The sequence below is a fragment of the Colossoma macropomum genome, unplaced genomic scaffold, assembly GCF_904425465.1.
Source record: "Colossoma macropomum unplaced genomic scaffold, Colossoma_macropomum, whole genome shotgun sequence".
In the NCBI taxonomy this organism is placed as follows: Eukaryota; Metazoa; Chordata; class Actinopteri; order Characiformes; family Serrasalmidae; genus Colossoma; species Colossoma macropomum.
The window spans coordinates 30,115,828-30,139,311 of NW_023494789.1; the positions used below are offsets into that span (position 1 = coordinate 30,115,828).

General features: G+C 38.4%; 2 protein-coding genes across 5 annotated transcripts; both read right to left on the reverse strand.

Moving 5' to 3' along the window:
- Positions 1 to 2,425: 2,425 nt before the first annotated feature.
- On the reverse strand, positions 2,426 to 8,869 carry si:dkey-28n18.9 (sorting nexin-5). Of its 4 annotated transcripts, none has more exons than XM_036570872.1 (15): positions 8,737 to 8,869; positions 8,610 to 8,662; positions 8,156 to 8,260; positions 7,965 to 8,072; positions 6,575 to 6,644; positions 6,307 to 6,434; positions 4,829 to 4,912; positions 4,662 to 4,736; positions 4,500 to 4,530; positions 4,323 to 4,407; positions 4,164 to 4,203; positions 3,989 to 4,075; positions 3,717 to 3,806; positions 3,047 to 3,112; positions 2,426 to 2,664 (listed from the first exon to the last, which is right to left on the reverse strand). In XM_036570872.1, exons 2-15 carry the CDS (start codon positions 8,610 to 8,612, stop codon positions 2,524 to 2,526), a joined length of 1,113 nt encoding a protein of 370 aa, XP_036426765.1. In that variant the 5' UTR covers positions 8,613 to 8,662; positions 8,737 to 8,869; the 3' UTR covers positions 2,426 to 2,523. The 4 variants fall into 4 exon arrangements, with proteins under 4 accessions (XP_036426765.1, XP_036426766.1, XP_036426767.1 ...); XM_036570873.1 differs by having other exon boundaries at positions 8,610 to 8,658; positions 8,737 to 8,861; XM_036570874.1 differs by having other exon boundaries at positions 8,610 to 8,642; positions 8,737 to 8,841.
- A 7,787-nt stretch (positions 8,870 to 16,656) lies between these two features.
- ccdc174 (coiled-coil domain containing 174) lies at positions 16,657 to 22,007 on the reverse strand. Its single transcript, XM_036570867.1, has 11 exons — positions 21,878 to 22,007; positions 20,737 to 20,841; positions 20,523 to 20,623; positions 20,364 to 20,422; positions 20,069 to 20,228; positions 19,682 to 19,777; positions 18,949 to 19,085; positions 18,763 to 18,857; positions 18,314 to 18,446; positions 17,589 to 17,759; positions 16,657 to 17,467 (listed from the first exon to the last, which is right to left on the reverse strand). The coding sequence occupies exons 1-11, from the start codon at positions 21,917 to 21,919 to the stop codon at positions 17,145 to 17,147; spliced, it is 1,422 nt and encodes a 473-aa protein (XP_036426760.1). The 5' UTR covers positions 21,920 to 22,007; the 3' UTR covers positions 16,657 to 17,144.
- Positions 22,008 to 23,484: the final 1,477 nt, after the last annotated feature.

The window sequence follows — 23,484 nt, forward strand, 5'->3', positions numbered from 1 at the left end:
TTCTTTTTTTATTGCATTGACTGCATGTTAAAACTTTTAGTGGTGAACTGCATCTACACCATTGAAGGTTATCACTGTAGTTTCAACAAAAGAGGAAAAAAAAACATGACAGCAATCAATTAATGTTTAGGATTAAATCTACATCATTTTAGGCTTACGTTCATGTATGATTTTCAATTTTTTAATCGAGTTCTTGAACAATTACCACTGCAAGCACCAACTTCACTATTAATCCATGTTTTGATCTTTGTTTTATCAGGGTAACAGAGAGACAGTTTTTGAAAGAGAGTTTGTACACTTGGAAGATCTAAAAAGAAGAGTTGATGGAAATCGGTACCTAGTTAAACAGGTTTCTGAAGCCAACAGTGCAGCCTGTTATGCTGTTCCTCATTATCCAAGACCTGTAGAGTGTCTGAAGTGGCCCATGTCACTACAATATCCAAGATTGATGAAATCCTGGAATCTTCTGGATGGAAAGTCAAAGAGCCCAGTGAAGAAGAAAGAACTTTCTTGTGGTGGGGTCTTCATATTGGTGATGAAGAAATAAAGGAGGCAGAGACTCGCTATGTGAGCAAAACCTACCCTAATCTCAGAGTGCGTGACAATGTTCTTAAAAACTTCACAAAATCTCCTGTTTTCTTGCCAACATCTCGATATGGGAATTTCAAGTTCACACTCCGCCTGGCTGAGCTGATGCAAATGTACAGGGATCAGATCTGTGGAGGAGCGGAGCCAGTTCTCAGGATCTTCAAGACAGTTCTTTATCGACAGGAGATCATGTACACCGTGCTTATCCACAGCCCAGAGCTCCAAGAGTACGATGATTACCCAGTTCTGACTAACGGCCCTGATGACCTGTGTACATACAGTGATGGTGTGATTACCTGGAGAGCACAAGCAATTTCAGAAACACACAAATGCCAACTAGTGATAGATGATAATGAGGTTTACACAGAAAGAACACACGTGGAATTTTATGTGTGGGATCATGTGACACTGGCATTTCATCTGGAGAGAAATCAAACCCTGTATGTTGAACAGAACAGGCTGAGAGAAATGATGACTGCATGTGAGGCGGGGAATATACAACTCAAACCACCCGATGAATGGGTGTCTTTAGAAGCAGCTGAAGAAAAAATAAAGGAACTCAGAGCTAAATATGCTGAGGAGAAAATAACGCTAAACAAAGCACAGTTAGCAGAGCAGCATTAAACATATACAGTGTAAGATTTGCTCTCACCTGATGAGCAGTTCAGATACCAGAACCATGTGAGGTTTGAGATATTAAGGAATTAAAATTCTGAATTAATTCTGAATTTTAAAAATGTTTGTCATGGTGCACTTTCTGCAGTGGAAAGAAAAAAAAGCTGAGAAAATGCATTGTTTTGTAATCATGCTCTGGTGTGTAGTCATCTATGGTGATTTATTTTGATATTAGCATCATCAACCTCAAACATGAGCCTCAAATTAGCTCCCATAAAACAAATAGTGTTATGCATCTACTGTTCCATGTTACATATATGGACAAATGCAGATGTAAGCACACCCATGTAGCTCTAACACAATGCAATTTAGCTGTCTGTATCCTCTCATTTGTTTTTACAGCTTGAATCTAGTCCACTAAACACAAAGGAGTAATAAAACTAATTTATATAAATATTCCAAGCAAACAACACAGTATGAGTATCAATATGACTCCTCAGCCATCATTCCTGTATCCAGTGTAAATGCAGGTTAGAGGAAATGTTCTTCTCTCACTGGTCAAATAAGATACAAAGGAATAACTGGTCAGACTGTCTTTGTGATCAGAGCAGGACACATACAAGCACTTATTGTTAGGACCAAAACAAGCATCTACCATCTGTAGCTCCTTGTCTCCAGTTTGGTAGCCTGCCTGAGAGAGAGTGGCAAAGCACTTCATCATTGCCCATCAGTTTCCCTGTGAGGTGATTAATTTTTCATGTGTGGTTTATTTATTTGAAAAACCTGTTTCATGTTTCAAACATTTTAGAGGCTCTGATCTGCTTTCTAAAAGCAGATAGTTGTGTTTGCTGGAGTTACACTGCTTGAGATGATGTTCTATATAAAACTCTTGTTTTTATGAAATCTATAATGTGCTGGCAGCATTGGGCACACTGTAATAGACTGCAGTTATTAAGGGTATTATTTATAATTATTTTATGTGCCTTGTGATATGACTAATCAATATGGATATTAAACGCACAATAATAGCCACCAGTGTGTTCTCTGTGTGGTTCACTCACATTCTGACATCAGTTACTGAGTAACTCACAAATAACTATCAAATATTGAGATAACAAAGTCAAACATTTACCTACAGGCAAATAGTTACAGGCCTTACGACAAATATTACAAGACAAACATAACTGGCCATTTGACACACATTACAAGACAGACATAACTCTATTATTTCATTGTTATTGCTTTATTTAAAAATGTAGGATTTGCAAAAGCATGAAATTGCCGGTTTACAGAAACAATTAAGTTTACAAAACTGTTCCTTTACACAGCAAATTTCTTACAAGCGTCCAGATGCTGAGAGAAGAGGGCAGAGCTTTCCCGCGCTGTGCTGAGCTGTTTCTCACACCAGCGAATCAGAAAATCTTGCAGAAGACTCACACGGTCTCTGTGGTACTGCTCAATCTGACAGTACGAGAGTGCAATGTGACAGTATAAGAACAATAAACTGTAACGGCTGAAAATAATTTGATAATTGAGAATTTTAATGGTGGAACACGACTGACATTGCAAGAATAGGCTTAATCCAGGTAACCTGCCCTTTGTGTACTACATGGTTAAATCTCTTGAAGCAACTTGAAGCTAAAACCCTTGCTTAAAAGTTTTATTACACATGCACAAGGAACAAAAAGCACTTTGAGCACACCTCACTGAATCTCGCACATTTCATCAAACGAGTGGAATTCACTCATTTACTCATTAAAACTTCTGTTTAATAAATATGTTCTAGATTATCTTGGCAATAAACCAAAGAAGAGTCATTAAGGCAAAACAGACTATTCTTTACCTCTTGTTTTGCCACAGATGAGATGATGTTAAACTCCTTCTGTGTAGCTTTCTGGACTCCCTCCATCTGCAATAGTTACAGTGCTCAATATTAGTGTGAGCATGTACAGTCATAATGGTTTGGGTGCCGCTGGTCAAATGACATGTTTTGTTGATTTTCTGAGTGAAAATAATCATCATCTACATCCTTAACACAATTACTGTTTATTTGCTGAATTTAACATATTGGGAAAAAATAAAACATAACATGTGGCATGTGCAAAAGTAATTCAAATGTGTTAAACCCAAAAAATAAACAGAGTTTGTGCACCACAATTTGCATAAAAATGTCAAATACAAGTTTATGTCCTGTAGAGCATTTGTTACAATCTCCGGTCCTCATGGGCCAAAACACTGCAGACTTCAGCAACAGCCTCATTAAACACACCTGATTCAGCTCTTTAGCTAATTAGCAAGACATTTATGAACTGAATTCAGAGTGTTAGATGAGGGTAAACGCTAATCTCCGCAGCACTTTCACCCAGAAGGTCCTCAGTTTGACACACCTGCTGTAGTGGATGTTATTTTACTTAGAAAATCAACAAAACAATGTAATTTCATCATTGTCATTAACAGCTGGCATTGTTCAAGCTTTTTAATACAACTGTATATGGTGTCTGTAAATCACTCACAATTGCTTTCTTATTTTGCTTTGCTTTTTCTGAGTTCCTATTGGCAGCTTCCAGCTCCACTAGTTTGCAGGTTCTTCTGAACAGCATCTCCTACAAGAACACAGAACAAAACAGACCATAGCTCCAACCAGCACAACCTATAAACGTCCAGTCTGAACAACATCCCCATATTTCATAAGCTAGAACTCCAAAGAGTGTTATTTAGGTGAGTGTTAAACTAGTAAGTACTGAGTTTGTTAATTTATGTGATTAATGTCTGTGTCAGAACACACCCTCTTAGCTTCTTGGTAGCGTGACTCCAGATCCAGACCCAGACCCAAAGTAGAGATGTCATTATCAGACACTTTTTCATAGTTTATCTGAAAAGAAAAGCAACCAACCAAACCCAAATCCTATTCAGACTGCTGCAATAAAACAATATGCTAAAATCATGCAAGTCTTACTTACTTTCACTGCTTCAATAATATCAGAGAGCTTCAGACAAATCCTAACAAAAACAAGTGTGAAAATCAGTTTATCATTCATATCTGAAATGTAAATGTAACATTTACACTCTTATAATTTGTTCATTAGACACTTTCATTCACTCTCAGCACATACACTTACTTGGAGAAGGCCACAGCACTCGGATTGTCCTGGTTTACACAAAGATGTAATGAAGTGGAGAAATGCCCACAGGCCAAAGCAAGTCCTGAAACACACAAAGGCACACAAACATTTTGTCTTGTGCGCTTTTCCTCTGAATGTACGCATGCATGCTGTGTTACAGAAACTGAGTCTTACTTTGCTTGGTCAGCACAACGTCAAGGAAATTCTGTTGGAAATGACACGGCAGTTAAAAAAAGAAGTTCTGAGTAAGTCACAAGAATGACAGTGACTAAGGAGTGAGTGAGAAAGACTAAAACAAGGCTGAAAACAAGAACAGGGTTAGGAATAAGGCCATACCTCTGTGGATGCTTTAAACAGAACTGAAAGGTTTGTGCTGCTGTCTCTCTCGCTCTGAAAGAACTCATCCACATCCTGAGGAAATAGATTTGATATTAAGGTACTGTGTGCCTTAACATTTGCTCTTTCTTTCTCTCTTGCTCTCTCTTTCTCATACACTCACAGACCTTATGACCCTCCTTCCTCATCTCCTCCATGGCCTGACTGAGGCGGTTAAAGATGCCCTTTTTGCCACGTTGTTTTCCAGGTGACTAGGAGACAACAGAAAGAAGAAATGCCAAGAGCAAGAAACAAGAATTAGTCATGACGTTCAGAGGTAGCATATGATTGCACCAGTATGATCACCCTTAATAAAGATACTTAAAGATTTGTGGTTAATTTAGCTGTCTCACACTGAAAATATGAGAAACGTAACCTTTAACTGAAGAACATTAGAAAACACATAATTAAATGAGACAGAACTGTGTTCATAAATCAGGCAATGACAATAAACAATGACAACATGTCTAAAAATGCCCTTATGAAAACAACAAGAGCTGTAGTGAACCTGCCTGGAAGAGGATGCAAGTGCATTTTAGGCCTATGCACAGTGAGCAGGATGGTTAGAGAGACAAACATTGCTCCAAGGATTATAATTAAAGATTTGCAGAAGATGGTAGCATTTTGGGGTCACCAAGCCTCAAAACTACAATTAGACACACATCCGTACCAATTCAGAAGAAAGCTATTTCTTTCATATAACCACATAAATGCCTGGGGTTTGATAGGTGCTACTGGAAGTAACTGCAACCAGGTTCTAAAATCAGAAGAGACCAATTATAATTTTTGGCAACAAGAATTCTGGCTGGGATTGGTGTAAAATGAAGGAAGGTTAAACAGGAAAGGACCTCATCCCCACTGTTAAGCAGGGTGGAGGATCTTGGATTTTCCTCCAAATGCCCTGGGAATCTTGTTAGGATCCATGACATCATGGACTCCATGAAGTACAAGTCAACAAAGGTTGCCAAAAAGCCAAAACTGGGGCATGGTTAGGTCTTTCAGCATGATAATAACCCAAAACATATGCCCAAATCAGCACAAAAAGGTGCAAAGATAACAGAATCAATCAAGCTTTATATATATAAATCCGAGTCCCCTGACTTCAATCCCATTGAAAACTTGTGGAGTGAGCTTAAGACAAGAATCCAAAGGAGAAGAATCTAAAAGAAAGAACCCTGGAGGATCTGGAGAGATTCTGTATTAAGGAGCGGTCTTAGATTCAGAAATCTCAGTATTCTCATATGTCATCGAGCATTACATAAGAAGATACATAGCTGTTATGTTAATAAAGGTAGGTGGCACTGAGAAGCGAATGCAGTGGTGACAATAATTGTGACATATGCTTTTGTTAAAAATGATTTTTTAAAAAGAGTTTTTGTTTTCTTAGACTAAATTTATTTCAGTGAAATGTTCTCTTATATGTTCAGTGTGAGACTTTATTACCCATGAAGACATTTTTAAACCAGCTTTACCAAGGGTGCCAATAATTTAGGAGCAGAAAGTCCACATCCTGGTATTCAAAAACAAATATGTGTGTGTTTGTGTGCGTGTGTGAGTGAGCAAGTGAGAGAGAGAGAGAGAGAGAGAGAGAGAGAGAGAGAGAGACCTCAGAGCTGTTGAGGAAGCTGTAGAGTGCTTTGCTCTTGTTGAGAGTGGTGTTTGCTGCCACCTGGTGGAGATAAAGCTCTAAAGCCTTACAGTAAATCATCCATTCATCTCCGAGAGCCAGGAAACCTACACACCCACACACACACACACACAATTCATATACAAGTGTATAATACCAACACAGTGTTAGCTACTATGTCAAACACACATTAGTAATCCAGTTACTGCAGTATTTTTTTTCTTCAGTTGAAGTGAATCAGACATACCGAGCTGCTTCAGCGCTTTGGCCTGTGAAAGTGAGGTGGAGGGCAGTGGCTTGCCGGGCAGAGGAGGAAACTATGAGTAGAAGATAAAGTTACGCAACGTTTAGTACTGCAAGAACTTGTGCTAACAACAAAAAATGATTTTGCAGACCCAGCAGATTTTGAGGAACTTCACAATGAATGTTGTGAACATTCATTCTTAGGGGAATAAATCTCTAACCCCAGACTAAATCACATTTATTTATGAAACAACTCCTAATCACCATTCACAATAACTTTGAATACAGTGAGTACGTTTTGTTTCTTTATTAATGGTCATTAACACAGTAGTAGAACATAGACAACAAAAACATCCCACTAAGACTGAAAATAGCCTGAGAATTTAAGACTTTGGCCAAAAAATGGCACATTATTTATTGACTATTAAAATAGTGGTGGGTAGATTAAAAGCTTTTACATTAACATTGCAATTTGAAAGAGAGCAATTTTCAAATTGCTGAGTGTCAAATAGTTATATTATAGCCTTCATTTTCAACAATGCTGTTTCAACAAGTTCTAAGAGGGAAAATTTAACATAATATCACAGAGCTTGTGAACTGCCTGTAGATGATTTGGACCAATCAGAGGCTACCAAAGTCACAGGTGCTGCACTATGTTCAATGTTCAAGCCGTAAGCCAGAAAAGGGCATATACTGGTCTTCTTGGCCAAAAAAAGACCTGGACCTTAATTTGTAGAAAATAACTGCAGTTTAAATCGCAGTCACAATTGCTCAGAAAAAATGCAATTAGAAATTTTGTCCAAATTGTTCATCACTATACAGCTGATTATAATTGATACCAAACATTCCAAAAATGGATGCAGTTGAATTGCTGCCTTCAAACAGACCTATCGCAACACATAAATCAGGGCTGTGTATAAGAACCTGGCAATACGATGCATATGATACTTCTGATTTAATATATTGTGGGATATTGCGATACTGTAAGCAATGCAATATATATTGCAATTTTTTTTTACATCTAATTTTAGGAAAACTGTCACAGTATAAAAAGGGCACCACCATATGCATTACATCTGAGTAAAAGAAAAAGTCTAATGGCTGTTCAAAGATTACAACACACTGCTATCTAACGGTTGGGGGTTTAAACACAACACAAAATTAAGCATTGTCTGCCAGGAATCTTTGCATGTAAACTATTAATTAACAAATACTGTGTATTTGAGAATTAATACAGTATTGCAAAACCTAATATTGTGTTACTCAAATATTCATATTTTCCTACACCCCTATAATTTATTTTTATTTATTTAACATAAATGCATTTGTATGTGCCCTATTAATTCTACACATGCTTTAGGGAAGCCAGTCAGAAAAGGATAGAGGACACTCACTATGACTCCCTGGAGTCCTGGAACATCCTCCTGAGAGAAAAGACTCTGCTGAAGCCACTCAAAATCCTCATATGTCCTAAAAACGCACACTCCAGCACTGCTGCTCGACTGAGAGAAAGAAAGAAGGAGGAACTCACTTAACAATGTGCTTTTAAGCACATACACAATACAGTGCAAGGCTGCTCTCTCACCTTCTGAGATGTGATGGCAAAAGTTAGTGTATCTCCATCCTGTGTGACATCAGTGATCTTGATACTGCTAACATTCACACTTGGTGCTGAATCGTCATTCGATCCCTTCATAAACACCCACAAAAAATAACTCACAGAAAGATACTAAATGTACTTTTATTCACACCAGCAGTTTGGAAAAAGGGCAATATGTATAAATATTTCAATTTCAAGTTGACAAACTGAGATACTATACTATCTGGGATACTTTTATAGCAATTCATGTTTATACTGACTGTATTACAAAAACCAAAACTGACATAAATACATAACTCATAACAAAACAAAATTCCACCATCTCAGATGTTTCAAGAGTTTCTTTCCTTTATCATGACTTTCACATTCTGCTCTACACCCAGCAGGTGAGTTCACGTAATGATCATGTGATTATCACAAGCAAGAAGCATTCACTCACCATTATCTTCTATTCAATTCAGCCACAGTGGATCTGTGGAGGTGGATTTCTGACTGAATGACAAAAAAACTCAATCAGAAAACAAAAGTACACATGAAACACTCAGGAACTCCCTCAGTATACTAACCGAACAGTGCCTTCCCTTGTATCTCCTCATGCAATCTCTTATTGCTCTCTTTCTGTCTGCAGCAGGCACACACACTCACAAAATGCCCACACGCACACAACTGTGGAAAGCAGGATATCCTGTGAGTCAAAGTTCACAGCAGTCCCGTGATGTGCTTGTGTGAGGTTTGAGTTTGTCCCATCCCATCTGTCCCAGTATTTGTTAATATATGTTATTATAACCTGTGTGAGTGTGTGTGTGAGAGAGAGGGCCAGCCACCCCCACCCCACCACCCCACCCCATTCACCCAAAAATTACAAAGTGCTGTAGAAAAAAAGAGCAGAAGGAGCCAGGGGCGTCGCCTGGCCTGTGCTTTCAGGGCTGAAGCCCTGAATATTTTAACAAGCCCTGACCCTTTCAGCCAAGGTGAGAAATACAGTGGATCCCGTCTAATCTCTTGGACCCCCTAAATGACACAAAATTCTGAGGGGGCGCTGAAAATAAACTTATTGTGAAGATATGCTGTTTGTCAGGGTTAAACAGACACCCAAATATAAATCCAGAGAAAGGTCATTATTTATCCTACATCACAATTGATGAGCTTCTGTCTTCAATATTCTTAACTAACTATGCAGCACTGGTCTGCCTCAGGGTGGCGCTGTAGCAAATCAATTCACCCTGCTGGTTCTTCATAGCCTTGCAACTGTAGCTGTGCCCAGGACACCTCTTAAGAACCTAAAAATATGCCATAGCATATTTGTAAATTTGAAAACTTTTCCAATTTTACAAGAGACTGGCAGTAAGAGTGAATTGTTACTCATTTCAAAAAACAAAGGCACTAGAGGAGATGTGGAAGATCTTGTGTGGAAGAGCGAATTGTTAAAAGTAAACATGTTGGTGCCACTGAAGGTAGCAGCAGCGCTGCTACGGCAGGTAAGTTAGCAATTAGTTGATGCTGGAGTATCCAAGCAACATAGGACCCCAATAGTGAGGAGTTATTTCACGCACAAAGTAGATATAACTTTGGCATTTATATAGATAGATAGATGAAAAGATAAAAAAGTAAGAGACTGCGTCCACAACAGAGCGAGCCAACAAACAAGCACGCCACGATCGAGAGAAAGAGAGCAGTAGAGTCTGCTAGAGAGACTGTGAGGGACAAAATGCGTGCCTGAAATCTTTGTTAAAAAAGGTAAATCTATTCCACTAGTAAAAAATAATCATTTTGTTTTATAAATGACTAATAAATTTATATCAGAATGATTGAAAATGAGTAGTTCTGCTTTCCATTTGAATGTGGAAATTGATGAAGGATCTGACTGCAGAGCAGCAGATTTACACCCGCAGTTTCACTCCAGCAGTTTCAGGCCAGTGTAACGCATGCGCAGTAGGACAGCGCGATTGTGCCATGTAAATAAAGTCCTTATAGGAAAGTTGAGCGTTTCTATTCGTATTTCAACCACAGGCCGGCTGAACGCCTCTGATGTAAACAGCGACTGTTTGTGCTGGTTGTATGTGTCGCCATACCTATTACCATTCAGAGGGATATCATTGCTAATATACAAATCAACCATTGGTAACTGGTTAAACCATAAGCCAAAACACATTACAAAACCATCAGAAACCAAAAGAAACACTTAATGGGTTCTATGTTTTTTCAACAGGGATACGTTAAACTAAAGTTTGTTTTAAACTAAAGTTTGTTTTAAACTAAAGCTTAATATTATGCTCAGGTTAAGCCTGCTTGAGGTAAAGTTTTATTCCTGCATATGTAATGTAAGTGTACACATAAAGCACCCATATTAGTATTATGTACCCAGGCTATATAAGCTGTATTTTGTTTAATATTTATCCGTACATGTACCATAAATTTATTGGAAACCCACATAAAACAGCTGAAATGTTGATTAGCCTAACACTCACAAAGAAAAACCAAAACAAGCGTTGGCACATGCGCTGAATGCCTCTGGCTTGAACCTGCTAAAGTGTAACCGCTGGCGTGAAACTAAGGCTCTGCGGCTCTGCAGAGCCACATTATTGGGGAGGGGATGGAAAATTGAAGGAATTGGACCCCGTACCAGTGCATAGGTTAAAATGTCTGCTTTGAGTAGGAGCTCAATTATATGTGTTACAAGATTAGTGTTTCTGATGTCGGCTAAACATTTTATTTTCTCTTAACCCTGTTTGGCTCACTCACTCGCTCACTCACTCACTATCATTATTTTCAGTTCAAGAGTGCTTTATTGGCATGAATGTAATAAAATACACTATTGCCAAAGACGTTAACAAGAAACACATGAACACAAATAAGAGAAAGATAATATTATAGTTACAATAGAACACTAGAAAGTAAGTTATTTACAGGGTTATTAGTGATCAACCAAAGAAAATGAAAATAAATAATAAATAATGTAATAAACAGTAATAATCAATCATTTTTCGTTGACTGTCCTCACTGGTTGTGACAGGCTGTCACATATCTCACTGCATGTATGATCAGCCCACTCTTCTCTCCTAATATGAGCAGCAGTTTCTCAGTGTTCCTGCAGAGCTAAAACTCAGGACAGATGCTGCTCACTTTGTTATAGAATAGATTTTTAATGGAGTCATATTTACAGCACTCTGTTAGGAAGTGCAGCTCTGTTTCCACCTCTGAGAGCTCAGAGTGAGAGCACAGTCTGGCCTCTCTGGGTAACCAGCTCTGTCTGCGCCGGCCAGTTTCTGTGATCACTGAGTCTGTACATCGTCAACATTTCCCTTATTTTTTTCTCTTTAATGGTTGCCAGGTAAGTGATCTCAATTTAGGGCCAAATAGCAATGAAGTTTGTGTTGATGCTGTGTAGTTTCAGTCCAGTGGATGATGTAGTTGTGTATTTGGTTGGGTCTGATTCTCTGAGTGAGCGTGTGGTGAAGCTGATTAGTGTGGGGGGTGTCATTGGGCTTCAGGTCACTGAGACTCAGGATCAGCTGGCTTAGGGGACTCCTTTCAATGTTCAGCCACTGACTGGCCAGTGCTTTATACTGGAGTGATTGGGGATCACTGGATTTTATGTTTCCAGAGGTTTTTTTTGAATATTTAATAGAAGTGGATGTTGTCCTAATTCAGCTCTGCAGGCATTATTCAGTGTTTTTCTCTGCACATAGAGGATGTTTTGGCAGAATTCTGTGTGTAGAGCTTCAAATGGATGTTTGTCCCAGTTTGTAAAATCGTTTTGTGTCAGGGTCCCACACCTCACTGCTGTATAGTGCTTTTGGTTCAGTTACTGATTTGAGTATTTTAAGCCAAACTGTAATTGGTATTTCTAATTTGATTGATCTCTTTCACTCACTCAATCACTATCACTCACGCACTCACTCACTCTCTTTCACTAAATGCATATATGAATTATTTGAAGTGTTGTTAATTTTTCAATATTGGTCATTAACAGTACCTTAATGTGAACAAAATACTCTTTTAATCAAATTTTTGAATGTTGCATATTTTAATTACTGATGTTTTTGTTCACACTTTGAATGGTCTCTATTTGTTTAATTTAATACAATCATATATTTGCACTTTTCCTCGCATGCTGTTATACTAATAAAGTCTAATCTTGATATATATTTTGATATATATATATATATAGGATTTTGTATCATACAGTCATGCCTACATTTATCTCTGAATTACCAAAAGTGTCTAATGTTAGACGGACACTAAAACCAACAGATCATATAGAGACAGTTTGTCCGAACCACGCTGTCACAGTGAACCACCCCACCACAGTGAACCACCCCGTCACAGTGAACCACCCCACCACAGTGAACCACCCCGTCACAGTGAACCACCCCATCACAGTGACCCACCCCGTCACAGTGAACCACCCCGTCACAGTGAACCACCCCATCACAGTGAACCACCCTGTCACAGTGAACCACCCCATCACAGTGAAAGACCTCGTCACAGTGAACCACTGTGAACATGGACAGGTGGGAAAACATTTAATTTTTAAAATTTATTTCATATATTATTCCTCAAATGGTGTACATATTGTCTGTGACAGGGTGGTACAAAAATGGCTCCCTTTCAGAATAAAAACGATAATAGTGATAAAGATTTTATATCAGAAGTAGGAAAATATGATTTTTAGAGGATCAACATCTATTTCATGTTGTGTGTTTAAAAAGTTTGCTCTAATTTGAAAATTGCAGAGTGTAAATGGCACTGTTTCAACTGAGGGAGGCGGTGCTTTTTTAGAATATTGCCGATGGTCAATTGTCATAACGGTCAATTGTCATAACAATGATGTCATAACTGCGAATATATATATTCCACATTCCAGGATATTTCATTCACATTTCATCACAGGATGGAGGAGACACAGGTGAGCTCATTAAACAGTGTGTTATTTATTTAAGTTTTTTAATTTATTAAAATTCATTACTTTTTTTAATGTATTATTTCAAAGAAAGAAAAAAGTGTGTTTACAGATAACTTGTTTTCTATTTTGGGAAGAATAACTGCAGAATAATACAAACTACAATTCAAAATTGCGGTTTAAAAGTTTGGAGTCAGATGTTTCTCAGTACCAAGAACGCAAATAACAGATGTTCCTTTTTGGGAAGAACACTCGACAATTTAACTTGAAAAAAATAACCAGCAAGAACAGGAGAACAGAAAACGCGTGTGTAAGAGTTTAAGATGCTGCGCTGTGCATTTGATATTGCGCAACACTCCGAGTCCAGATGATTTCACCATCGATGAGCAACATTTAGTAGCGTAAAAGTTCAGAATACATGGAATCCTGTACAATATAAACGACTAAATAGTCTAGTATGACAGCTTATTTATTATTAATGTAGCCAAAGCTCGTCATTTCTCCGATACGGTGGTCATTTTATTTGAACGTTGACCAGCTAAATACTGTGATGAAGGGTCTGATTTAGGAGAGCATTCATACAACTGACAAAACTGAGGAAAAGTGAAATGGAGCTGGAAAAGGAGCTAAGGCCAAAATAATAGATAATATGTCCTAAAATAGCCCTTTAATTGGTCCTAATCATAAACAGTCATTTTCCTTTCAGTTTTAAGATGTTTAACATGTTGTTAAAAAGAAAAAACAAACAGTAAACACACAAGGACACCAGAATAACAGAAATCAATATAATTATAGTATGTTTTCAAAATATGTTAATAAATATAGCTCTCACTATCTGTTCTGATATCTGTTTGGTTCAGTTTTCTTCCAGGATTTTTTTTCGTAACATCAAATAAATAAATTGTTGCTACTATAATATTATCAGGCATTTTAAAGTTGTACTATAAATAATATGTTCTTGTGTGTCTGACCTCAGAATAATTTACTGAAGCTGCTCAACCAGCTGCAATCTACACTTCACGCACTGAAATCAGAAAAGGAACTGTGCGTCAGGACGAGGGAGATGTATCTTCAGCAAGGTGAACATCATTTGTTAAACTCCAGCATTTATTGTGTATGAAATACGGCTTACATTAAACGGAGAGATTCTTGATTTAAAATAAGAAATGGTCTGTCTTTGCAGAGGCCCAGAAGCAGACTGTGGCTGAAATGCTGCTTAACCAGGACTTAAATGACATAGTTAATAAGACATTCAGTGAGCAAGTGGCCTACCTGCTGGAGGAAAGAGCCAGACTACTGAGGAAAGTGAAGGAAATGCAGGGCATTAGCCGACAGGACTACTGCTCTCATGTCTTTACAGACAACCGAGAAAAGGTTGGACTATCTGATTTATTTACATAGAAATGTTTTCCCTAATCATTTTAATATTACATTGGTGGTTATCTAACCAGCACTGTGTGATTGTCTTGGATGGGCAAAATTAAGGATGAGATGGAGCAGCTGAGGATTGCCCCCCAGCAGAAACAGGAGAAAGCTGATAGTTAGCAGGAGACCCTGCGGAGTTCCGCTGTTGAGTTCAGGACTTTGACTGAGGTAAGCAAACCAAACTGTTCTGAAATATCACCTACAAGCTGGATAGTGAAAGTTAGATATAACAGTGAGCAGGAAGCTGGTAAAGAGCTTTCAGAATATATAGCATCTCTTTATTTCATTCAACAGGAGAACATCCAGCTCAAGAGCCACACTGTCAACCTAGAACAGGACAGCTTGAAGGTACTGGAGAGACAACTAAACTAAAATAGTCGTTGACTGTTTCCGAAAATTACAATAACTTTAGTCATGAAAAGGGGAACCGAACTGAAGATGGCCCTGTCTAGAATGGGACACCAAGAGAAATGTGAGCAGCACTGCAGAAGAACAAGAAGCTGGAGTATGAGCTCTAAATATCATATTCTTTTATTACAGAGAAATGCCAAAGAACGTAGGAAGCTGTTAGAGGATTTAATGAACGCTCAGAAGCTCCTCATTTCCACCCAGCAGGATCTGCTTTGCCAAAGGCAGGAAAACTCAGAGCTACAGGGTCGAATTGAACATCTGGAGCAGAAAAATCTGAAAGTACTAGAGTGGAGAAGCTCTTCATCAAATTCTCATTGTGTGAACTGTAGATTTATTCATGTTTAACTGCCATTAAGTGTAAGAATGTATATTTCAGTCAAGTGACTTTTAAAGACAACAACTGATGTTTTGTACTTTTTTCTATGGGTCATATTCATCACTTCCAGGTATTTCCTATATAGAGTAAAATAACTCTGATAAGTAAACACATGCACCTTGCAAAAGGTCTCACTAAAACATACATTCTTTGATCAGGTGGCTGCTGAACTGAAGGAAGCCCAGTCCAGATTGGAGCAGCTGGAGAGGAGAGATAAGAACAGCACTGCACAGCTCCAGATCTCTGAGAAGAGGAACACCGAACTGGAGCAGCAGCTGAGGACACTCTTAGCTCAGGTGCAGAATGAGAAGACCCCCTAACTCCAGAACCAGCAGCAGGAATTTGCATGCATCAGAACTGAAGCACTGAAGAATGAGCTGGTGAGCCACAAAGCTCGATGGGAGGACAAGTCCTTCATGCTCAGCAAGCATCAAGAGGAACTTGCAACCATCAGAGCTCAAATACCAGCCATAGATAAAGAGGTAAAGATAATTTATACTGACAAATCTATATTCAGAAACCTTTAACACTGGTACATTGGTCTGATGGCTTCTGGTAGAGTCTCCATCATTTCTTATATATATATATATATATATATATATATATATATATATATATATATATATATATATATATAGGTCAATGTCAAATAACGTTTACAAAAAAAATATCTGCATATATTTGAATTTATATCTATGTGCATTGTGCATGTATTGTATATGTACTGGTCTGGTTGCATCATTTGAAATGTATATATCACATCACCTTTGTATCACCACAGATCAAAGATCTAAAGCAGATTAAGGCCACCACCAGGGAGCCCAAGCTGGAGGAAACCCAGATAACACAGGAACAGCAAACAATAAAAAAAGAAGAAATGACAGAAGAGCCATGTTCTTTGAAAGTTCAAGAGGTCAAACAAGTAAGACTCTTTCTTTTTCCACCCACATTACTTACATTGGATTTATGAACAGCACTATTCTCAACGAACATCTGTAGTCCACTCAGTCATACAATATTGTGTTTGTTCAAGCAGGTTTGTCAGGGCATTATGGAGACATTGCGTGATACACTCAGCTGTAATCAGCAGAAGATTGAGAGTCTTCAGAAAGAACTCATACAGACCCTGAACAGACTAGGCACTCAGAGCAGGTAAAAATCCAGCACACTGATGTAAAGTCATGAGAGCTCCAGTCCTTCAGCATGCACTGATTATGCATGGCAGTTCATAATGCTTAAGCTGTGTTTTACCACAAAACACTTTTGTATTTACTCTCATTCCATCCATCTTTAACAGAGAGTTCAAGAACAAAGAGATCCACTACAAGGAAAAACTCCTGGAGGACTAGCCGTACAACAGATGATGCAGGAAGGACAGATGGAAGAAGAATGAGAATGGAGAAAGGAGAGGTCAGTCTTCTTTATGTAGTGGACCAAATGTGCAAATAAACAACATTATCTCAGATCAGACTGATTCCTTAGAACTCTCTCTTTGATACACTGACAAAATCTACAGGAAAGTTGTCCCTTATATATTACATGTGTCATTTACCAAGCCACTTGCTTATTTATGTTTCCCATATTTTATCCAGCTTGTTGCTGATATAGCCCTGACATCCAGGTGCCATCTACTACTGCCTAGATCCACTGCACAACTGAAATTTAAACAACTCTCCCTTTTATGAGTTCTGGTGCTGATACAATCCCAGTTGCTTTCAGTAAAGTGAACAAATGCAACTCACAGCACTTGTTCTATGAGATAAATTGTTTTATTAATCTCTCGACTAATCAAAGAGCAATATAAGAGGAATGAATACACCCAACTATTTAATAACAAATGTTCAGAAAGAAATCAAAGTTCAAACAGAGTGTTTGTAGAAGGACAAAAGCTCATCCACACTCTGTGCCTGTACAGGAGCTTCTGTTTTTTGTTGAGGTTGTGAACATTTAGATTGCTCTGTAAAATGTACATGTCTATTTTGTGTTTGTCTTTCTGTGTCTACTTGAAACGATCCCCTCTGCATCTCAGACCATTTGAAGGCAAGTTTTCCTTTGCTCCGGCTCTCTTCTCCAGACCGGACATGACCGGCCTTTCTGTCTTCTGTAAAATATGACGAGGGCGGGGCAAACTCTGTATCCCGCTCCTCCCGACGACGACTTGTCCACTGACCCCAAGAGAATTCTATCAGGAGAAATTATATAGATATCAACATCAGGGGCAAATCAGACAACAGTCTGAGTGAAGTAATTATATATATTTATATTCATTATGATGACAAACATGGGTTATTTGCTTACGTTACCTTTGCCTTTATCCCATTCTCTGACATGTGGCACCCCTGGTCTAGTGTCTTTTCTCTCTTGAATTTCGACCTCCACCTTCTGTACTGCAGCCTCAGGGGCGGGAGGCCCAATTAAATCATCAGCCTTAGCCTCAGCTTCATCTTCGTCCACATCTCCATCAGCAATAGAAGCTACAAGAAAGTAAGAATCTCCACTATCTGCAGAAAATCCCATTTTGGCAATTCGTTCAACACCTTTACAAGCACTTCAGTAATCTGATAAAGAAAATCCAGGTCTACTTGAGTCAGTCAATAATGAAATTATTTTCAAAACAAAGGACATGCACCACAGTTGCTAAGCTGATAAATTAATCCAAGAGACACAGCATGTGACATAAAATTCAAATTTACTGTCACAGTTTTCAACATTAAGTCCCTTTACTGATCTTCATGTAGGATTTTAATGCAGTCATTTGTTGCCTTTTTGTGGCAACAAAAAAGAATCCCATAATAATAAACAAATACATGCAAATATATATACAAAAAACCACAATTACTAAGCTAAAATCCATGCCTCGTTAGATGCATGTAAATGCAGTCACTGACACAGCCTTTATGCATATTAATGACAAACACATACATGCACTCATATATATAAACTATATTATCTACGTCCTTTCCAACATAGCCAGAGGGCACACATATCAACCTCCTAGCTAGGTTGTCTTTAACACACAAATATACACCTTCTTCCTCTTCAGCTCCTGGCTCCAGCTTGCTTTTCTTCATCCTCCTCATCCTCACTTTTGCCAATCGAGCCTCAAGTAGAGCTTTCCTCTTCTCCTTTAGCTGCTCTCGCTTTGTACGTTGGTCTGTGGTCTAGAGAATGAATAGTTTTTAAAGAAAAGAACTACTCCATCAGTGCAAGAAGTGGAGAACTGCTATATAATTCCCTCTCCAAAAAGATTTTAAGGTTTCTTGTGTTTCTTTAAAAAGTCATGTAGCCATTAGCAGAATGATGCAAAGTCAGTTTTGCCACTGGCAGAACGATGCAACCTTAAATACAAGCTGTTTAAAATGATAATCATATTATGCAACCACCGAATGATGGTTCAGTCCTGGCTGGAAATCAGCACAGCATAGTCTACTACTAAAAACCTGGCGCATCACTTTGCTGTCCCTTTGATGTTCTCACCTGGTCTCTTAGCATATCCAAAGTTTCTCTCTGTTTTCTACGTTGTTCCTCATCTTGAGAGAAAGCAAAATATCCAACACCCAGCTCTCTGGCCTCTGAAAATACACAAAAACATTATTAATACTTACCTTACACTTTCATGGATATCTCTGACAACAGTCAAAATGAACTTTGTCCATCTCTCACCTTGATCTCGGATGTTTTCATAGTGAATGGGTCCCACAGGTCTCTTCATCTGCTCCTCTTCCTCTCTTTCCCACTGTTCTCTCTGCATCTCTCTCCTCATATCTTCAGATAACAGAGTCTTGTCTGCTCCAGACACTCTACAGAGAGACAGATACACACAATTATGCGTATACAGTCACAATAACATGTTGTGTATTACGTGATCGACAGGCTAGGCAATATAAATACAAACTGTTTACATCAATGTTCATGTATTCTCTCTGAAATGACTCAAAAGTGTGATTTTTCAAACAAGAGAACCATAAGCTGGCTTAAAATCTTTGTTAAACACAACTAAATATATTTATATATATCCGTGTGGAACACTTGTAAAATATCTCTATAGTGATTTTTGCTTTTCTGTTTATAATGCTTATATTGTTAATTCCTCACCATTACCATGTATAATATAAATCAGCACCTCATGTACACTTCTCTATGTGCTACTTGGGTAAAGTACCCTTACAATATAAATATTTTTGCTCTTATTTATTTATAACTGTTTATACTGTTAATTTTTGTGAAGGATGGAGTTTATATTTTATGCCTAAATAAAAAGCATAGTAAGATCACCATAATGTTAATCATGTTGCCTAATTTTACATCACTAAAAATCTGTAAAAATATGAAAATATCATAAATATTCATCACTTGTGTATGAGAGAAATCGACAAGGACTTGTATTGGTGCATACTTTTTGTTCTGTAAATCTTGATCCAGTTTCTGAAACTCAGGTAAATCTTTTCTCAAACACTTCCTTGATCGACCCAAAGCATCAACATAGTCCACCCTGTGAGAAAAGTAGAGAAAGAACACTTAGATCTTCCAGACAAAGTGAACACTTTTCATTGCTAAGGGTACTGATTGTGTATGCCAGTGGTTCCCAATCCTGGTCCTGGACAACCCCCTGCCCTGCACATTATACTACTCCCAACACATCTGATCTAACTAATCATCTCATTAACAAGCCCTTCATGACATCAAGTGGGTGTGCTGGGAGCCAGAAAAACACCAACAGCAGGGCAGGGGTACTCCATGACCAGGCTTGGGAACTTGTAACGTACTATAACACCTATTATACCATTCTTCATCAGCATTCTGTGGGGGTGGGATAGGGATGTGTGTGTCAGACTCTTCTCCATCTCTGTCTCCTTTCTCAGTCTCTCTGCTGTGCAGGCCTTTCTTCTGATCAATAATCTTCTGTGTGAAGTCAACCAAGTAAAGACTTTCAGTCTCCTCATCTAAAGAAGAAAAGCATCAGACTGTTATTTAAAGCTCAAGAGGTGTGTATCTGTAAGATTGCCAACTGCTGATAAATCATTGCATAGAACAACATGCTCAATAAGGCCACGTTCCTAAACAAAGGCCACCTGTACCTGGAAAATCTCCTTTAGTCATCTGTTCATAGAGCCGTGCCTTCTCCTCCAACTTCTGCCTAAGAGAATATAAAGAGCACAATAAATGGAACTGTATTAGAAAATGATACACTAAAAGCTTTGTAGGAGAGGTTTAGTTGCACACCAAGTCTGTTTCACCTTGATTTGTCTAAATTTCGTTCTTCCTCTGCAGTTTGCTCTACATCCCTCTGAGCACGTGCAGACACACCTTCATTCTGTTTGCTCCAAATACTAGGCTTCTGCATGTGAACCAACACACACAAAACAAATAAATCAGTCAAATGCTGTTATACAACAGCATAAACAGACATCAGCAATCATGTTTGTGCCATTTCCCATTAGGTTTACTTGCCTTTACTTTGCTGTGTGATTTGGGTGCAGTTTCCGCATCTTGGGAAAGTCGTTCCTGTTTGAATGCTTCTTGCTTCCGATACAGCTCCGCTTTTAAGTCAACCAGCTGTTTAAAAAGTAAACAAATAAATAAAAATGTAGCAATAAAAGTGACTAACTAGGAAGGAATTTAAAGTTTTCCGCATACAGTGCTGGCAGAGAGGTGCACAATTTTGTGTAATGTAAGCTATGTATTCTAGCACATTATTTTTGGAATGAAACCATGACTATGAATTCAAATGCAGTGTCAGCTTTAACTCAAGCAAATTTACACCTATGATGGGTAACCCTAAAATTACAGCCCTCATTATACACAGTCTGCTGTGTCTTGGTTGTTTCTTGGAAACGTGTGTTGTTACATGCAAAAGAAAGCTAACTGTTGATATTGCATTTGCATCTAAAGTGTGTTGCTGTTGTCTCTGAACAGTAGGACCAAATAAATCGCCCAAACTGTAGGCATGTTTGGTGTGTTTGATAAAGGGCCTGTGCTGCAGCAAACCAAATGCTCCTCACTTTTTTTAATAAAAGAGTGAAAAAATATTTACTCACTAGTCCATATGAAGAAATTAAGCTTCAGGAGTGTTTCAGAACAGACTGCGTTTTGAGTGAGGCACAATACAGGGCAGCCAATCAGAATAGAAATCATTTAGGCGTATGTATAAAGAGGGCAAGTATAGTATTCATGCAAGACATATAACTAAATATACTTTAATAAAAACTAACACTCCGCAATTTAACATCATGCTCAATGTTTCTTTTTAACTTACCATTAACCCAATAAGCCAAAATAACGAACGCGTCAGTCGCGGACAGCACTGCTTCATATTGGCGAGTACCCTAACGTTTTGCTTGCGTTAAGACATAATACCAAATTTAACACTTTCCTAAGGTTGTCTAAAATGGTCCATATGCAAGACAGTTCAGTGATCGTAACCTTACACTAGATACCCACAAACAAAACCATAGTTTCCAGGTGAACGCATACTACTAAATTATCTGGGTTAGCCAGCTAGGTGGTTTAGCTTGCTAACTGAACCCAAATATCAAAAGACCTGTTCAGTCGACGCCGGACGGCTATGGCAAAAAGACGTTGTTCAACTCACCGACGAAGCGGTCACATTGTACTGCTTCTTCTTTTTATCCATGTTAACCTACGTTAGTAACGTTTATGGTCCTAAAAAGGTTTACTTAGTTCACTCATACAGCGCCATCTTGTAAATAATGTTGTGAAGAATCCGGGATAAAAACTCAAAGCTGCCACCTGCTGCTGTGGGGCTTTACTGCAAGAGAACAGGCCACAGCCAGCCGTAGTCCTTCCAACGGTCTGCTTCTGACATTTGTGTGAGCTTATGTACTGAAAACAGTCGTAATTCATTTTTATATAATAACCATATTTTCCAACTTTTCTTTATCCCTTATAATAAAGCAAACTGTTTCAGTCACCGTGCCTTTACGAATGGTATCTGTTCTGGACTGGGTTTCCCAAAAGCAGGTTAGCACGAAGATGACTCTTACATGATACACTGTCAGAAATAAAGGTACTGTGCAAGTACATTTTCGTTTGTCAAGGTACAAACAATGTAACTATACCTTCAAAGATACAACAAGGATTCAAGGTCCAATAGTGTACCCTAAAAACTTTTTTTTCCCAGGGGAAAGGTGTGTGTTTGTATCTTTTCATAACCTAATGTTTTAATACAGAACATCCATCCATCATCTAAACCGCTTATCCTTCTGGGTCGCGGTAGGGGGCTGGAGCCTATCCCAGCTGTCATTGGGCAGAAGGCCAGATAGCAAAAATGATCTGGCCCGGATCCGGCACAAATCATCCGAAAGCTCCGGCCCAGGTCCGTAAAACGGATCTGGCCCTGTGTCCTTTTGCACAGTGGGCCAATACTGGTACAGATCCGGTTTGCGGATTTGGGCCAACACCGGCCCAGCACTGGGCCAGTTTTCAGTGATTTCTTTACTCATACAGCCCAAATCCGGGCCACATCCGTATCCTCATTTTACGTTTGGATCAGTTCTGCACCTCCTCCGGCCTGCATCCGCACTCCTGCTGGCGTGGATCCACATCTCCTCTGGCAGTTTTGGTTTTTCCTTACATGACATAATTGAGTAATTTATGCTAACACTAGACATTATTTAATTCAATTACAAACTAAATAATAATTAGTTTATTTGATTTTAAAAGTAGAAATAACTAGATGTTTAGACTAGTTTGTTTCTCTGTGTTAAATATACCATGGTCTAGGACTATTTGTTCTGTATATTTTAGTGTTTTTCTTCTCCCACACACCCACATTACTCAGGTCTTGTTAAATACATTAGCTGCATCATGTACATCAAGGAAAACACTAAAATATGCAGGGCAGGGGTACTCTAAGATCAGAGCGGGTAATCTGAAATACAAAATTATTTCACAAACAAAATGTATTTCTTAATAAATGTCTAATTGAAGAGTTGGGAAATAAAATTAAACTTTGGTGGTTTGACATGAAATGATTAATTGTAGAGAAACTTACTGATTCTTGCTGAAACGTATTCTTTACAATGGTGGTGACAGGAACCAGGGGTTACCATGACTACAACTCAAATACTACAAATAACCATTTTATTTACTATCCAAAACCACCAGTGAACCCACACGTGTCCTCTGAGTTTATATGGAATGTTGGGGTAAAATAATGGGAAACCTGAAAAGATTATT

Bases quoted from the DNA above. Each gene is read 5' to 3' on its own strand.
- si:dkey-28n18.9 (XM_036570871.1), bottom strand. From the start codon at position 8,266: ATGAAGGGATCGAATGACGATTCAGCACCAAGTGTGAATGTTAGCAGT. The intron at 8,073-8,155 runs GTGAGAGAGCAG...TCTTTCTCTCAG, and splicing joins TTGCCATCACATCTCAGAAG to TCGAGCAGCAGTGCTGGAGT. The intron at 3,807-3,988 runs GTGTGTTCTGAC...GTGTTCTTGTAG, and splicing joins GCTACCAAGAAGCTAAGAGG to GAGATGCTGTTCAGAAGAAC.
- ccdc174 (XM_036570867.1), bottom strand. From the start codon at position 21,919: ATGGATAAAAAGAAGAAGCAGTACAATGTGACCGCTTCGTCG. The intron at 20,624-20,736 runs GCAAGTAAACCT...GTTCACATGCAG, and splicing joins AATCACACAGCAAAGTAAAG to AAGCCTAGTATTTGGAGCAA. The intron at 18,447-18,762 runs GTGAGAACATCA...TTCATTCTCTAG, and splicing joins TGGATATGCTAAGAGACCAG to ACCACAGACCAACGTACAAA.